This window comes from Fistularia commersonii, chromosome 36 (assembly GCF_037954325.1).
Source record: "Fistularia commersonii isolate RoL2024-O1a breed Wild chromosome 36, RoL_Fcom_v1.0, whole genome shotgun sequence".
In the NCBI taxonomy this organism is placed as follows: Eukaryota; Metazoa; Chordata; class Actinopteri; order Syngnathiformes; family Fistulariidae; genus Fistularia; species Fistularia commersonii.
The window spans coordinates 7,116,831-7,135,052 of record NC_141319.1 but is presented as its reverse complement, the minus strand read 5'-3'; the positions used below and the strand labels follow the sequence as shown (position 1 = coordinate 7,135,052).

General features: G+C 50.1%; 1 protein-coding gene across 1 annotated transcript; it reads left to right on the top strand.

The window, feature by feature from the left end:
- Nucleotides 1-8,019: 8,019 nt before the first annotated feature.
- LOC147213449 (tripartite motif-containing protein 16-like) lies at nt 8,020-9,528 on the top strand. Its single transcript, XM_086143059.1, has one exon. The coding sequence runs from the start codon at nt 8,020-8,022 to the stop codon at nt 9,526-9,528; it is 1,509 nt and encodes a 502-aa protein (XP_085999185.1).
- The last annotated feature ends 8,694 nt before the right edge of the window (nt 9,529-18,222 follow it).

Sequence of the window (18,222 nt, the reverse complement as noted above, 5' to 3'; positions counted from 1 at the left end):
CTCAATACAACGCGTGCGACCGTGGCATTAATTCTTATTGGCCCGGGAGATCGGGAAGATACAGCGTGCGAGCAGCCGAGCTCACGGGCGTAGCTTCCAGGAAGTAGACAGATCCTTCAGAAGCTTCATTTCAGGCCTCATTAACTGAGCACGGAGCCGTTCAACTTCTGCGCCGCGGAGATGTATGTCTTCTAACAGACGATCAGTTAGAAGACCAGCAGGGGTGAACTAGAAAATTAAAAAAGGGGGGTTTAATTGTCTCTTATAAATCTGTTTCATAGATAAAGATGTTCATGTGCTCATTAACACCAGAACCGCGGTGGGAGCAGATCACGCTTTTGGAAAAAGTGCTGATCAAATGGAAAATGAAAAATTTGTGCACATGTTGACGATTCAGATCCTGGTTTGTCACACCGGTGCGCCAAAGTGCCCTTTGGCAAGACACTGAAACCCATCCATGGTTGCTATCCAAATCAGAAACCTCCAGACGCAGGAACGTAGAAAGACAACAACAAATTGAAGAACATGGTCATACCATATGTTGCTTCAACAAACACTATATACCAATACATTTCAAACCCCACAACACCTTGAGGCAAAATAAATGGCAGACCCCGAGAACAAAACACCCAGGCACAAGATAATGTGCTGTCACTTGCATTGAGGACTGTGATGACGTCTACATTGGAGAGACCAAACAACCTCTTAAAACACTTAAAACATACAATATTCACCCGTCAGTCACTCGTCATGTAGGTGTACAATATTCACTCACTCATTCATGTAATTTAGAGACATACATTACATTTGACATTACATTCTGGTCATTTGGCAGCTGCTTTTATCCAAAGTGACTTAGAAAAACTGCAATCCAGTCACCGAATATCCGAAGTACCAGTAGTCATAAGTCTGAAGTGGCCACTCAACCAAATAGCCGTCTCAGAACCATGTATGTACATACATTCATTTCATTGTTAATGTTTTATTTTTGTTTTTGTTTTTTTTGGCGGGGGGCGTTGGGGGCTGAGTGCGACCAGTAGGGTAGCGCTTGAAGAGGTATGTTTTCAGCTCACGGCGAAAGATGGGCAGCGGCCCCGCCGTTCTGACCTTTTCGGGAGTTGGTTCCACCACTGAGGAGAAGGGCCGAGACCGGTTCCATCGGCAGCTGGGGGCTCGGAGTGATGGGGTGGACGGTCGCTCGGAGGTAGCAGGTCGGAGGGGACGGGTAGGGACATGTAGCTTAGCGGTAGGTGAGCACTAGGGTCTTCAACCAGATGCGGGCGGCTACCGGGAGCCGGTGTAGGGACGTAAGAAGGGGAGTTGTGTTGGACGGTTGAACGCCAGGCGGGCTGCCGCTTTCTGAAGAAGCTCCAGAGGTCTGATGGTCACCGCCAGGGCACTGGCAAGGAGTCCAAACAAGAGATGACTAGAGCCTGGATGAGTATCTGCGCGTAGAGGAGGAATCTACCGGAACGTACGACCTCTGTGACGTTCACTGAGTACGACAGCTGGTTTTCTAGGACCACACCCAGGTTTCTCGCAGTTGTGGTCGTCCTTACCACGGTGTTGTCGATGGTGACGGCCAGCTCCCCGTTTGGACAACCTTTCCCCGGGAGAAAGAGCAGCTCGGTCTTGTCTTGGTTGAATACAAGCATACAAGTCTCTCATTCACACATCCAAAAGACATACAATATGTACCCTTTCATCCAAACATGACAAAGACATGGAAACACGCCACCCAGCATCCCCACAAAGGCTTTTGGACCCGCTGTGTGTGTGTGTGTGTGTGTGTGTGTGTGTGTGTGTGTGTGTGTGTGTGTGTGTGGCGGCAGGGAATGGGCATGCAGCACTCCGACCTTGAAAATCCATGTACTCGTATTTACAACGTTTATTTTATTTTTATGGACTGCTTGCACTTGCGTGCCGGCCGCTCATCGACCGCCCCTCCGTCGGCTCGGGGAAAATGGGAACATTGATCTTCCATCTGGGCCGACGGAGGTTTACAAGCCTCCCGTTCAATAATCGGGATTATTGATGGCCTTTAATATGAGACTCGCAGAAGATTCACACCTTCACGTCTTCATCGGGCTCTTCATCACCCGGCCCACCGGCAGACGCCTCCGATGTCCGTTTATTAGTTGACGGGAAATTTCCTACGAGCGCAATTGGCGCCGATCGGAAGATGAGGGGGCGGAGCCAAGAGTGCGAGAGGCGGGGCTTAACCTGGAAAGGTTGGCTGTCAATCATGAGCGGACTGTCCATCGTAGGGAGGTTTTAGAGTCGAAACCAAGTGGGAGTTCGCGGAGAGAACATTTAAAAAAAATAAAAATGAAGCTCCGCCCCCTCCGGTGACGCCGTGACACTAATCCGACGCAGGAAGGGATGAATATTTGATGAGCGGCTTGTTTTCCCCCAAAAGGCGGGAAACGTCTCTTCGGTCTGACCTGGAATTCTTTGTGGCAAGAAACGTTCCTGTGGGAAGCCACATCTTTTTTTATTTTCCTGAAACGTCGCCATTTTGAAACGCTCCGTCAACAAATGCGAGGTATTATTTTCCATCTCTTTCCGGTTTAAAAAAAAAAAAAAAAAAAAAAAAATCACGTGTCCGGATAATCCGGGACTTCTCGGCGCCGCCTCTGAGATTATCTGATTCACCGGGGAAAAAAAAAAACGGATCAAATTACACGAGCGCAAGAGCGCGAGATATATGGCGAGGTGTGTGTGTGTGTGTGTGTGATGCATATCCAGAAATGCACGGTGGCGACGGCGGTGCGGCGCAGAAACATCCAGACTTGCAGGATTAACATATCCTGAGACAACATCCCAGAGGAGCGAAGGAGCTCTGAATATTATTCATGAGCTTCCGCCGGTTGGAGGACACGTTCCGCACTCTGGAGTAAATGTTTGTGCTTTACTGTACATCTCTGTTTGAGCGGCGGGAATCTGCATGCATTTTTCAAGAGCTCCGTTCCCGCCGCCTCGACAACACATGCTTTTAAAGCGGCTAAATTTGGTGATTTTTGACTTTTCTTTTAAAATCTAGCAGCTATTTTTGAAAAAAAAAACCCATCCATCTTGTTCATGCTAGTCTTAGTTTTGCTCTTATCGTCACGTTCCGATTTGATTTTATTCATTCGTTCATTCATGCATTCGTTCATTCATTCGGGGTTCGACCATGAAGACATCCATCCATTCACTCCGTCAATCACAGGACTACCTGTCAATCACACGGCTACCTGTCAATCACAGGACCACCTGTCAATCACAGGGTTACCTGTCAATCACAGGGTTACCTGTCAATCACAGGACGACCTGTCAATCACCGGGCCACCTGTCAATCACAGGGTTACCTGTCAATCACAGGACGACCTGTCAATCACAGGGTTACCTGTCAGTCACAGGGTTTCCTGCCTTCTCTGAGGCCACGTCCTCTTTCTTCATGTGACCCTCCTTTCTTCAAAGCTCCTCCGAACATCAGGAAAGTAAACAATCCCAGTTGCTACGGCAACCGTAAATCATCGGTATCTACATCTGCCTGACCCTAACACCTCGATGACGGACCCCTGCTTGGGTTCCACTGTGACAGAAATGAAGAAGCATGCACACACATACAAACACACACACACACACACACACACACACACACGCGTGTTTGTAATTGCTAGCAAGCGCTTGTTGTTGTTGTTGTGTTCTTTTGGCTTTCCTGCGCCGCCATGTCAAATTGGATTTGCGGCGTCAGTTCTAAAGGCTAGAAACAATCGGGGAACCAGGGGATTCCATTAGCCGGATGGAGGAGAACGTCATTAATTAGCTGCGATACGTTCAGGTTTTTGTTATTTCTTTGGGTTTAATGCAGTTTTTTTTTCCCTCAAACGTTATTACGGGCTGGCGGGGAAAACACGCCAACCCATAATAACACCCGACGACAGCCTAGCTTAGAGCATGATTAGCTGTGATGCTAAGACATGGGGGGGGGGGGAACAGGCAGCTAATCAGGCTTGTTGTTAAAACAACCACCAAAGGGTGCAGATCCATCCATTCCAATTCCACTTCCTGTTTACTCCCTGGTCACTTCCTGTTTACTTCCTGTCAGTTCACTCCACTATCTTTATAGGTAGATCATTTCTTCTCCTCTTCTCTCCATCTTCTCCACATTGGGCTCCCTCTCTTTGGCTTCTCTGCATGGTTTCCCTCACCATGTTCTCCATCTTCCTCCGACAGACATCGAAGCTCTGAAGTGTGACTGGTTGGACGTCTCCCATGTGACCCTGTGATTGACAGGTGAGTAAGCCCCGCCCCTCCTCAGGGTCATCCGGTCACCGATCGAGAACGAAGATCCATCTCAGATCCGCGGACGGGATCACAGCTGCCGAACTTGTCTGTTTTCCGTCCGAGACACACACACACACACACACACACACACACACACACACACACACACACACACACACACACACAAACACACACACTCACACACACACACATCTGCTTGGCTGCGCATGGAACGGTAACCGACGGCGCCACCGTTCCCCTGCAGAACCCGGAGTTCTTTCCACCCATCTTTCTGCAGCAGAACCAGGTTCCTTTGTTCCGAGCAGAACGTTGAGGATCGGGTCCACAGACGCCGAGCGGAAATCTTAAAACGGAGGAAACTTCAACGTTTTTCAACCACGTCCCGAACGTCCCGGCTTCAGGGACGTTCTCCAGGGTTCCGAGGGGGAACGTGAGGCGGCGGCGGCGAAGCTCAGCCTGCGAGATTTTACCGTGCGTCGAGGAGAATCTCAGCGGATCCTCTGTCGTTTGTGTCTTCCTGCTATTTGGCACTTCACAATACCGGTGTGTGTGTGTGTGTGTGTGTGTGTGTGTGTGTGTGTGTGTGTGTGTGTGTCACTTTATCGCACTTCATACTCCAGAAAATGAAAGCTGTCACAGGGAACAATGGAGACAGGGCGTCAATGACACACACACACACACACACCATCTAATTTCCTGTCCCCGCCATTTCACAAGCCCCGCCCCCTTTTTTCTTTTTTCTTTTTTTTTTAAGTGCGCACACACACTTTCCAGCTAGAAATATCCGGGACGCATCCCCAAATAGAAGTGCTGAGCGAGGTAAACATGGCCGACCGACCCATGAATAAATGTGCATTTATTTACGACGCATGAATGATGCAGGGCGTGCAAACACACACACACACACACACACACACACACACACACACACACACACACACATGATCTGATGCATTGAGACGCCCGGGTGCAGATCCAGGGGCTTGAAGGGTGAGGAGCTTCTCACACGCTTTCATTTATTCATGCATTCATGAAGCCACTTCCTGTCCGGGGTGAAACTACTTCCTGTTTTTTTAGGTTTGTTTGTTTGTTTGTTTGTTTGTTTGTTTGTTTGTTTGTTCTCCTGCCGGGTGACTTTGGTGGTTTCACTCCATGTCTTTCTCCTCGGGTTCTCTCCATGTTCTCCATAGGTTCTCTCCATGTTTTCTGGTTCTCTCCATGTTCTCCTCTGGTTCCTTCCATGTTCTCCTTCCAGGGTTCTCTTTTTGTGTTCCCATCATGTTCTCCCTCCAGGGTTCTTTCTATGTTCTCCTACCTGGATTGTCCTGTTTTGTCCTCTCCATGTCCTCTCCATGTTCTCTCCATGTCCTCTCCATGTTCTCTCCACGATCACTTGATTAAGTTCTCTCCATGTTCTCCACTGGATTTCTCTATGTTCTCTGGTTCCTTCCATGTTCTCCTTGGGTTCCTTCCATGTTCTCCTCTGGTTCCCTCCATGTTCTCCTTCCAGAGTTCTCTTTTTGTGTTCCTGTCACGTTCTCTTACCTGGATTGTCCTGTTTTGTCCTCTCCATGCTGTCTCCATGATTGCCTGGTGAAGTTCTCTCCACGTTCTCCTCGGGTTCTCTCCATGTTTTCTGGTTCCCTCCATGTTCTCCTCTGGTTTTCTCCATGTTCTCCTCTGGTTCCTGTCATGTTCTCCTTCCAGGGTTCTCCTAGCTTGATTGTCCTGTTTTGTCCTCTCCATGCTCTCTCCACGATCGCTTGATGAAGTTCTCTCCAGGTTTTCTGGTTCTCTCCATGTTCTCCTCTGGTTTTCTCTATGTTCTCTGGTTCCCTCCATGTTCTCCTCTGGTTCCTTCCATGTTCTCCCTCCAAGGTTCTTTCTATGTTCTCCTACCTGGATTGTCCTGTTTTGTCCTCTCCATGCTCTCTCCACGATCGCTTGATGAAGTTCTCTCCAGGTTCTCCCCATTTAAATCTCTCCATGTTTTCCTGCCTGGGTTCTCCAGGTTCTCCTTGGGTTCTCCAGGTTCTCTGTCTTTCTTCCACAATTCAAAATCAGTCAACAGGTTCATTGAAGACTAAGTTGTCTCTTTGTGTGAATGAGCAGGTGAACGGTAGGACCTTTTTTCATGTGTTCATTTGGCCCTGAAGACGAGAGGTGAGGTTGAACCTGGACCAAAGCAAAAAATAAAAATAAAAAATCTGGTTTCGCTTTAAAAAAGAGTTTTTACGACTAAATGTCGGCGGCCGTCCACCTGGAAGCAAACCGTTTCCTGCGCGGTGCCGAGCGTTTCCCTCGCGTTTCCAGGATTTTATCAGTGTCATTTCAGGAGGTCAAACCTCGGCGCCGCTGTCGGAGATAATTGCTTGCTAAGCGTGGCTGCAGTGTAATTACAGATTAATAGATTGCCGAGGCTTCTTCTGCTCCCCTGTTGTCGTCCCGTCAAGGATCTCCGCGGCGCAGGAACACCAACTATCAGATAGACTCGTCCACAGACCCGAGCACACGGCGGGGCGTTGGCCGTGGAACCATGTTCGTGTCCTTCTTGTTGAGCCCGAGGTCTCGGTGTCCAAAGTCGAGCACCGGCTAACCTCTGCTTTGGTCAATCAACCATTGTGATTTTATGGGGAACCCCTTCCACGAGGGTACCGTCGGGTACACCAGTGCCGGCAGGACTATTCAACCTCTGAGATGGAGCAGGGCTCTACAGAGGATGCCAGATACTCCACAGTCAGTGCTGGGCAACCGTCTGTCCGAGTGGGAGAACGTCCGATGGTCCACAGTGAACAAATATTTGATTCATTCATCCGTGACCTTCCGGAGTCCCTTCTGCTCTTCGCATTGTTTGTTTTGTTCCCTCCTGGAGAACTCGGATAGAGAACTTCAGGGGATCGGGGGTTCTCCTTCGGTTCTTGTGGCGTCCATATTGTCCCGAAGAAAGGAACACCCAGAACATCTCACCCCCTTCCCTTCTCATTCCCCGAATCCCCCCTGGAGCAAATGCTTCCCCTTTCAAATTCCTGCAGCATCACGACTTCCCCCATCTGGCTTGGATAACCTCATGCTGATTCCCCTCGTTGAGCCGATCTGTTATTGGTTGATGGCTCCCATGGCGGCGGCTAGTGCCTCCCGGAAGTATACTTGTTGTGATGCTTGTATGCACTGATGGATGGACATACCTCCCCACTGGCACAACACCCCCCACGGGGGGAGAAGGGGTGGTATGACTCAGAAAAGCTTTTAAGGCATTACGCGGTGGGAGGTGAAGTGACCCCCCTCCCATGTTTCCCCTTCTGAAGGGAAGCGAAACAGGGGTTCTGATGTCATCAAGATTATAGGCACGGTGGGGGTTGTGGACCGAAGGCGTAACGGGAAAAGTAAAAGGGTAAGCTATGGTGTCACACAGGGGGAAGTCTTCTTGACTTCTTGGACAGTTTCCACGGGGATTGTTTCTGCCGCTATCTAAAGCCCGAGTTGGTCAACTCTGCGCAAGAGTGCTCGGAAGGGGAAGCGGCGATGCCCGGAGATCACAAGGTGATTCCGTGAGGTCGTAAAGGAAATGTGATATCACAACGGGGTCACGGACCTTGCCGGGCTTTAAGGAGGCGGAACGCAGAAGTGGGTGCGGTCTGGAGGTGGAGGGAGGGGTGGGTGGACAACTTGGATTTCAGGATCGAGAGGTTGAGGAACCGCAGAGGGGGGGAAGAGCATTGGGGTGAAATGGCTCAACAAGGCATTCAGCTGCAGAGAGAGACCTTCATGTGCTCCATTTGCCTGGACCTGCTGAAGGACCCGGTGGCCTTGCCCTGCGGACACAGCTACTGCATGCACTGCATCCAGAACTGGTGGGACGGCAAGCAGGTCCAGAGCTGCCCCCAGTGCAGGCAGAGTTTCAGCCCGAGCCCCGCGCTGGTGAAGAACACCATGCTGGCGGCCGTGGTGGAGGAGCTGAAGAAGACCTCCCAGGCGGGTCCCGCTGAGCACTGCTATGCCGGGCCAGAAGACGTGGCTTGTGATTTCTGCACAGGCAAGAAAATGAAAGCCCTGAAGTTCTGCCTGGTTTGCCTGGTCTCCTACTGCAAGCGACACCTGCAGCCTCACTTTGACTCGCCCGCCTTTGAGGAGCACCGGCTCATCGACCCCTGCAAGAGCCGACAGACCCTTCAGCAGAGAATCCTGGTCAGGGAGAAGGACGTGAAGCTGCTCCGGCAGGAGCTGAAGGCCATCAGCCTCTCGGCCGACAAGGCCGTGGAGGACGGCGAGAAGATCTTTGCAGAGCTGATCTCCTGGTCTCATACCTTTTTGGAGAAGAGGCGCTCCGACGTCAGGCAGCAGATCAGGTCCCAGCAGGAGAGCGAAGCCCATCGGGTCCGGGAGCTCCAAGAGATGCTGGAGCGGGAGCTCTGCGAGCTGAAGGGGAAAGACGCCGAGCTGAAGCAGGCCCCTCACGTGGAGGACCGCGGCCAGTTCCTGCTGAACTACCCGCCGTCCTCGCCGCTCGGCCCGCCGGTGCACACGCCCGGCGTCCACGCCCGACCCCGGACCTACTTCGAGAGCCTCACCACAGTTTTATGGGAGACCAGGGATCAGCTCCTGGACTTCCTGACTGAAAAATGGATGAAAATCTCGTGGACGGTCACGCAGGTGGACGTCCTGCTGTCGCAGCCGGAGCCCGAGACCAGAGCCGAGTTCTTGAAGTACTCGCGCGAGATCACCCTGGATCCAAACTCCGCCAACAGGCGGTTGCTGCTGTCGGAGAGGAACAGGAAGGCCACGCTGATGGGCGAGGAGCAGTCCTACTCGCGCCACCCGGACAGATTCACCGGCTGCTGGCAGGTGCTGAGCCGGGAGAGCCTGACCGGGCGCTGCTACTGGGAAGTGGAGTGGCGAGGGGGCGGACCCAAGGTGGCGGTGGCGTACAGGAACATCAGCAGGGCCGGCGGCGACAGCGTGTTCGGCCTCAACGACAAATCCTGGACTTTGGATTGTTTCAAACAAAGTTTTATCTTTCAGTACAACAGCATCCTGGCCGACGCCGCCGGGCCGCAGTCCTTCCGGGTGGGGGTCTACCTGGACCACCGGGCCGGGATCCTGTCCTTCTACAGCGTCTCGGAGACCATGACCCTCCTCCACCGGGTCCAGACCGCCTTCACTCAGCCGCTGTGCGCCGGCCTCCACTTCTACTGGTCCTCGCCCGGGGACACGGCGGAGTTCGTCCAGCTCAGGTAGACTACGTCGCAAGAATCCGTGAAGGTCTGGCGTCAGGGTTGGACTCGGGAAACAGCCTCAGTGTTTTCGGAATAAAAGCCCGGATAAAAAAGGCCATGTGGACTTTTCGGAAGAGGAACGAGGCGGGGGAACATTTAGAGAGCCAAGTCAGTCACTGCAATCCAACCAACAAGGGGCTGCAAAAGTAGCCCTGAAAATTTGAGGATCCACTCATTTATCTGCAAGGAACGTCTGGTTCTGGGACCGAAAACCCTCGTCTCTGATTCCGAAACCTCAATGACCGCAAACAGGAAGTAGAACCCACATTCAACTTCCCGTTGAAGGTCTGAGACTGTTTTTGGACAAAGAGGGAGAACCTGGAAGGAACCCCAGACACAAGGAACATCTGCTTCTGAGGAACTCCTGAGACCAAAGATCCTGGTCTTTTCTTCCGGAACCACCTCGACTGCAAGCAGGAAGTAGAACCCGCGATCGGACTCCTAATGCGGAGTCGGACGATGAACCCGCCGGCTCCTTTTGGACCGTGGAGATCCCACAGAGGGAGAGGAACCGGGCTTGCGGATTGTGGTCGGGCTTCCGCCGAAGCCGAGCTTCCACAGCCGCAGAACTTTTTGTTTTCTTACTGAGCCAACGTCGCTTCAAAGCGGGACTTAAGCTCCACCGATAAGGACTTTCCACGGCGACCTTATCGCGCGGCGGCAGCAGCTGCGCCGGGTCGGCGGCCTCGGGACCCGCCGTCTGAGGTTCTCCGGTCGTGGAGGCCGGGTGGACCTTCACGGCTTTTTCTCTCAAAGAATTTCCCGCTTCTGAGACAAAACCCTTCGGCACGGCGGAGAGGTTTCCTCGTTCAGTCGTCTCCATCTGCTGTTCTCCAGCTTCTGTTCTCCATCCAGGCTCCACCATCGGGCTACTCTGTCCACTCTGTCCTCCATCCAGTCTTCTCCATCTACTGTCCTCCATCAAGTCCTCATCTAATATCCTCCATGGAGTCTCCTCCATCTACTGTCCTTCATCGAGTCCTCTCATTGATCCTTCTCCATCTACTGTCCTCCATGGAGTCTCCTTCATCTACTGTCCTCCATGGAGTCTCCTTCATCGAGTCTTCTGCATCTCTTGTCCATCCAGTCTTCTCCATCTTCTGTCCTCCATCAAGTCTTCATCCAATATCCTCCATGGAGTCTCCTTCAAGTCTCCTTCGAGTCTTCTCCACCTACTGTCCTCCATCGAGTCTTCTCCATCTACTGTCCATCTTCAAGTCTTCATCTAATATCCTCCATGGAGTCTCCTTCATGGAGTCTTCTACATCAAGTGTCCTCCATGGAAGGACCTCCTCCATGGCGTCTCCTCCGTCGAAGATCCTCCGCCGAGCTTCTTCCGTCTCGTCTTGTCGGTTGAGACGAGATGGTTCCCAGTTGTTTGGCCTTGTAGATCTCCGGGTTCTCCGGGTTCCTCCTGCAGTCCAAACCCCTCCAGCAGGTCTGCTGAAGCTGTGAACCTCACGGCTTGATTGACAGGCGTCGGTTTCCGGGCGAAACCCCGCCTCCTGCGCTGCGATTGGCTGCGGCCACGCCAAACATCTTTGGGCGTCCTGACAGGTGATTGGTGCAGGTGTAGCCCCGCCTCTTACCGGGTGTCAGACGCTATTGGCTCACACACACACACACACACACACACACACACACACACCTCTGAGGATCCGTGGTGTCGATAATGAATGAATGTATGAATGAATAAAACATGACAATGACGAGTGTCGCCTCCAGGCGTCGTCTGCAAACCCCGTGATTCGGACAGATGGCGTGGCCCGCCTCCCCGCCTCCCCGACCCCCCGACCCCCCCGCTGCCAGCGCAATGGTACGATCCACTTCTTTTAATACACTATCCTGTATTATTGTGCCTCAGAGAACTGCTCAGCATTTATTAGGCACACACACACACACACACGCACACACACACACACGTACGCGTGCAGGCCCGCGCACACATGTGTGCAAACACATGCGTGCACGCACACGTGCACAACAACCAGCCCAAGGTCTGCACGGCGTGTGCAGAAGTAATGAGTGTCATCTATTTAAAAATGGCTGCTATTATAGTTCAGAGATGGAGAGATGATGGAGGGAAGGAGGGAGATGGAGAGAGAGAGATGGAGGGAGATGGAGAGAGACGTGGGGGGGTGAAGAGAGAGAGAGAGAGAGAGAGAGAGAGAGAAAGAGAGAAAGATGGGAGAGATGAAATCCATGTGAAGGATGAGTGGAGGCACTGAGAGCCATGAAGGTGAGCGACATGAATCAAAATGTTTTCTGATGTTTGGGAGCTTCCCCCCCCCTTCACACACACACACACACACACACACACACACACACACACCCATCTCCATGGTAACCATCCCAAACGCGACATGATCTTCATCCGTCCTGGAAGTATCGCCCTGAAAAACTGCAGGTTGAAGTACTAGGAGCAGGTCTATACACACACACACACACACACACACACACACACGCACACACACACACACACACACACACACACACACACACACACACGCACGCGCGCGCACACACACAAAGTCCCGCCAAAGTAAGAGCTTTTATTTTGGAAAAAAACTCTTTGTCTGATGATCTATTTTATCTTTTATTTTGAAAAACCTTGTCACTCGGCTCAGAACACAATATAATAACACGGAATCAAATAAAAAGAAATTGAAGGAAATACAATTAAAAATGTAATAATGAAATAAAATACCATAGAACAAAAATAAAATAATAGAAAATAAAAATATATACACAATACAACAAAAATAAAAATGGAATGAAATAAAGGACAATTCAATAAAAATAAAGTAAAATAATGAAATGAAATACAATGCAATAGAAAATAAAATAGAGAAATAAAATAAAATACAATAGAATACAAAATATAATAATGGAATAAAACAATAGAATACAAATAAAATAAGGAAAGAAAATAAAAATACCATAAAAACGAAATGAAATAAAGTATAATACAATAAAAGTGAAGTAAAATAATGAAATAAATACAATGTCATAAAAAATAAAACAGAGAAATAACAATATGCAATAAAAATAAAATAATGAAATGAAAAAAAAAGAGAAAATTCAGTGAAATCGAATCAAATAGAAGACAATACAATGAAACTAAACAAAATAAAATGCAATAAAATTAGATTAAAAAAAAATTGAATATCATAAAAGTGAATAGAATAAAATAAAATCAGAGGAGCCGGGAAAGAACCCGAGCAGGAGAACATGGAGGAAAAGCTCTGCTTTTCGACATCCATCTCTCCTTTTTTTTCATTGTCTCCTTAATGAACACAACGTCAAACAATAAATCGTCGCGGCCAAACCAACGTCTCACACACACACACACACACACACACACACACACACACACACACACACACACACACACACACACACACACACACACACACACACACACACACACACACACACACACGTGCCTGAGAGGTGCCCTCATTAACTCACGGGTGCTTCACGCAAAAAAAAAACACTGATAAAACAGCGGGATGGTCGACTGATTTCCCCGAGGAGACGGAGGAAGAAGAAGAAGAAGAAGAAGAAGAAGAAGAAGAAGAAGAAGAAGAACCGAGGAGCTCCAACTCCTGAACCGACTCTTTTCAGCCGGCGCCATCTACATCCAACGCCAAACATCCGACCGCTCCGACTGCGGACAGGAAGTAGAACCCACTTCCGGCCGGATCCCGTCATGGAGGAAGAAGCAGAACCCGCAGTCAAACCTGGCCGTTCTTCTCGCCATGAGTGGCGGCGTGCGGCCCTTCATTGTCTCGCCGCTCGGCTTCTGACGGCGCCGAGGGACAATCAAAGATCCGCCGTTCCGCCCGGAGCGCAGATACAGACGGAGCGTTCAGGAAACGTGGGGATCCGTGACGTTCCGCCGGGTTCCTCCGGCGTCGGGAGGAAGGAGATAATCTTTCATTTCTCAGAGAGAATTAATTTGCTCTTTTCCTTTATCTTTTTTTTTTTTCTATCTTAATTTTTTGCCTCGGTTGCCAGGGAGAACAGGCGTGGTATTACAAAAAAAAAAAAAAAGAGAGATTACATTTTTTTACATCGGGAAAAATAAACCAAAGGGAGATAACATTCATTCATTCATTATCTGTTCGGTCGCGGAGGGGGCGGAGCCTATCCCAGCTGCGATCGATTCATCCAATCACAGGGCTGCATTTGAACACAGCGCCCTCTCGTTTATTCACATCATATAAACACTCGTTCTTTCGCATTAGACGTGCAACCATTCACTCTTTCACACTTTATATACAGAAATACAACATTCAAAAGCGGCGGCGAAGACAATGAATGAATGAATGTTATTTTCTGCACATGAAATATTTCCCGATCAAAGCGGCGTCTTCCGGATCCAGGACGGCGGCCGCTCTATCTTGATTGAGATCTTCATAATCCTAGATTTTCCCGGGGCTTCGGACGCAAAGGTCAGGGTGTTATTTGAGCCCCTCCCCCCCCCGCGCCCTGCCAGAATGGAACGGTCCGTTCGGTTTCCTGATTTTCTCCAGTTTCGCCAGTTTCGTCCGAGACTCTAAATGGTGAACCAGGATGAGAGGGTGAATGCTTGGAGCCCCGCCTCCATCTCCTGATTGGTGGAGGGGAATTCTCCACGCCGCTCCTTTTGCGTCCAAATGTTTCCCCCGCGGGACGTCCACCTCTAGAGGTCAGAGGTCAATCGCCCGTTTGGTCTGTTTGTCGCCGAATCACGCCGTTTGCAGCTCCCTCCTCCCGCCGCAAGTTGCCGTGGCGATACCTTATCGGCTCTCCAGACGGCGGCGTTCCCGGTAAAGGTTACGTTTCATCACCCTGCGCTTTTCTTTTTTTCCCGCCCCGCCGTTATGAGAACCCCGCCGTCACCACCGCGGCGGCGAGCCCGGCCGTCAATCAGGCTTTAAGAGCGCGGCGGCCAGACGGCGAAGGAGAGGAGCCGTGAGACGGACGGGAGGGTGGAGGAGGATGTCCTCAATCCACGGCAGGAGGTTTGGAGGACTAGAAGAAAACCACATTCATTCATTCATTCATTCATTATCTAAAGTACTTACTCTGCAGTCAGGGTTGCAGTAAAAAACATAAAATAATTCACATGTTATAAAACCATCATTCATTCCTCCAACGTAGATATTCAACCATTCAGCCTCTCATTCACATGTTATATGGGGACATTAAATCATTCAGCCTCTCATTCACATGTTATATGGGGACATTGAATCATTCAGCCTCTCATTCACATGTTATAGGGGGACATTGAATCATTCAGCCATTCATTCACATGTTATATGGAGACATGTGATACAAAGGGTTCCCCCCTCCGTATGTTCGTTTTTCCTCCAGGTGCCATCTTTGAAAACGCGCCGCCGCCTCCGGAGTTCTTCCTCGCCGCCGCTCGACCCGGAGGCGGATCTGAGAGGCCTTTGTTGGAGCTTCCTCATCCTCCTCGTCCTCCTCCAGCCTGCCTTTCTGCTCCGTCCAGGTGACTCATCCTGCATCTCCTCCCACCAGCGTGACGAGACGCCCCAGGGCTCCAGCCGCTGCCGCCGCCGCTGCTGCCGCCGCTGCCGCCGCCGCTGCTGCCGCCGCTGCCGCCGCCGCTGCCGCCGCCGCCGCCGCTAACCGTGTTACATCACAGCGACGCGGGTTAGCAGCTGGGAGGAAGGAGCGCATGGAGGGATCTGATTGGTCGGAGAGGCGAGCACACACACACACACACACACACACACACACAGACACACACACACACACACACACACACACACTCACACACAGGTCCCTGCTCTTGGTTTCAAACCTCGGCGCCAATCAGAGTGAATCCTTGGTGATCTGGCAGGAGGCGGGGCTTAACCTGCACCTGTCAATCATAGGGTCGCATGCAGAGACACCTGACCTTCACCTTCTTGTTCACATAGAGTGTGTACACAGAGTACACAGGGAGTACACAGAGTTTACACAGAATACACAGGGAGTACACAGATTACACAGGGAGTACACAGGGAGTACACAGGGAGAACACAGAGTTTACACAGAATACACAGGGAGTACACAGAGTACACACAGAATACACAGGGAGTACACAGGGAGTACACAGAGTACACACAGAATACACACAGAGTACATAGAGTGTACGCACAAAGTACACAGAGTACAAACAGAGTACAAACAGAATACACACGGAGTACATAGAGTACATGGAGTACATAGAGAACATAGAGTACACAGAGTACACAGAGTACATGGAGTACACAGAGTACATAGAGTACATGGAGTACACAGAGTACATAGAGTACACAGAGTACACGGATTACAGAGAGTACATAGAGTACAAGGAGTACACAAAGTACACAGAGTACATGGAGTACACGGAGTACATAGAGTACATAGAGTACATAGAGTACACAAAGTACACAGAGTACACGGAGTACATAGAGTACATCGAGTACAAAAAGTACACAGAGTATATGGAGTACTCAGAGTACACAGAGTACATAGAGTACACAAAGTACACAGAGTACACGGAGTACACAGAGTACACAGAGTACACAAAGTACACGGAGTACACAGAGTACACGGAGTACACAGAGTACACAGAGTATATGGAGTACACAGAGTATATGGAGTACACAGAGTACACAGAGTACATAGAGTACACAAAGTACACAGAGTACACGGAGTACACAGAGTACACGGAGTACACGGAGTACATGGAGTACACAGAGTACACAGAGTACATGGAGTACACAGAGTTTACACAGAATACACAGGGAGTACACAGATTACACAGGGAGTACACAGGGAGTACACAGGGAGAACACAGAGTTTACACAGAATACACAGGGAGTACACAGGGAGTACACAGAGTACACACAGAATACATAGGGAGTACACAGGGAGTACACAGAGTACACACAGAATACACACAGAGTACATAGAGTGTACGCACAAAGTACACAGAGTACAAACAGAGTACAAACAGAATACACACGGAGTACATAGAGTACATGGAGTACATAGAGAACATAGAGTACACAGAGTACACAGAGTACATGGAGTACACAGAGTACATAGAGTACATGGAGTATACAGAGTACATAGAGTACACAGAGTACACGGATTACAGAGAGTACATAGAGTACAAGGAGTACACAAAGTACACAGAGTACATGGAGTACACGGAGTACATAGAGTACATAGAGTACATAGAGTACACAAAGTACACAGAGTACACGGAGTACATAGAGTACATCGAGTACAAAAAGTACACAGAGTATATGGAGTACTCAGAGTACACAGAGTACATAGAGTACACAAAGTACACAGAGTACACGGAGTACACAGAGTACACAGAGTACACAAAGTACACGGAGTACACAGAGTACACGGAGTACACAGAGTACACAGAGTATATGGAGTACACAGAGTATATGGAGTACACAGAGTACACAGAGTACATAGAGTACACAAAGTACACAGAGTACACGGAGTACACAGAGTACACAAAGTACACGGAGTACACGGAGTACATGGAGTACACAGAGTACACAGAGTACATGGAGTACACAGAGTACACAGAGTACATAGAGTACACAGAGTACACAGAGTACACGGAGTACACAGAGTACATGGAGTACACAGAGTACACAAAGTACACGGAGTACACGGAGTACACGGAGTACATGGAGTACACAGAGTACACAGAGTACACGGAGTACATAGAGTACACAGAGTATATGGAGTACACAGAGTACACAGAGTACACGGAGTACACAGAGTATATGGAGTACACAGAGTACACAGAGTACACAAAGTACACAAAGTACACGGAGTACACAGAGTACATAGAGTACATAGAGTACACAGAGTACATAGAGTACACGGAGTACATGGAGTACACAGAGTACATAGAGTACACAGAGTACACGGAGTACACAGAGTACATAGAGTACACAGAGTACACACAGAGGAGGAGAAGAAGAAGAACCTGAAACCTGAAGCTAGCTGGCTAACGCCTGCGCCGCGCTAACGTGACCGCGTGGTACTGCCTCCATCTGGTCGCCATGGTGACGGCAGGAGAATGGCGGCGTGGAGGAGGTCCAGAACCTTCAGACTTCTTCGCTGGGATGGTTCCTCCTCGGAGAAGAACGCCTCCAGGTTCCTGCGAGGAACCTCCGCGGAACCCGGCGCCGACCTTTGACCTCCGAAGCGACCTCCCGGTCCGGCCGATGAAGCGCTGGCTAACGGCGCGCTTTCACGGAGATTTACAGAAACTCCAAGTTCTCCAAGTTCGTTAACTCCGCCCGTCGACACGTCACCATGGTAACCAGCCCCCCCCCCGTCACCCGGACAGTCGCCGTGGAAACGTTGCGCACAAGCGAGGCGGCGGCGGCGTGAAATCGAATCTCCTGCAATCATCGCATTACTCGTGCGAGGTCTTCATCCTGGTAGGAGGTGGAGCTGGAGGTGCCTTCAGGTCTGCAACGCCCGTAAAGGTCAATCTTTCCAAGCCATTTAATTTGAATATTCTGCCATCCACTCATTATCGCCGCCACCAGCCGGGAACCAATCAGGCGGAGGCTGAGTTATCGCCGTGGCGATGAGCAGAACGGGGAGTTGAGGAATGTGAAGGTCTGAACTC

Coding starts and splice junctions, on each gene's coding strand:
- LOC147213449 (XM_086143059.1), top strand. CDS start 8,020: ATGGCTCAACAAGGCATTCAGCTGCAGAGAGAGACCTTCATGTGCTCC.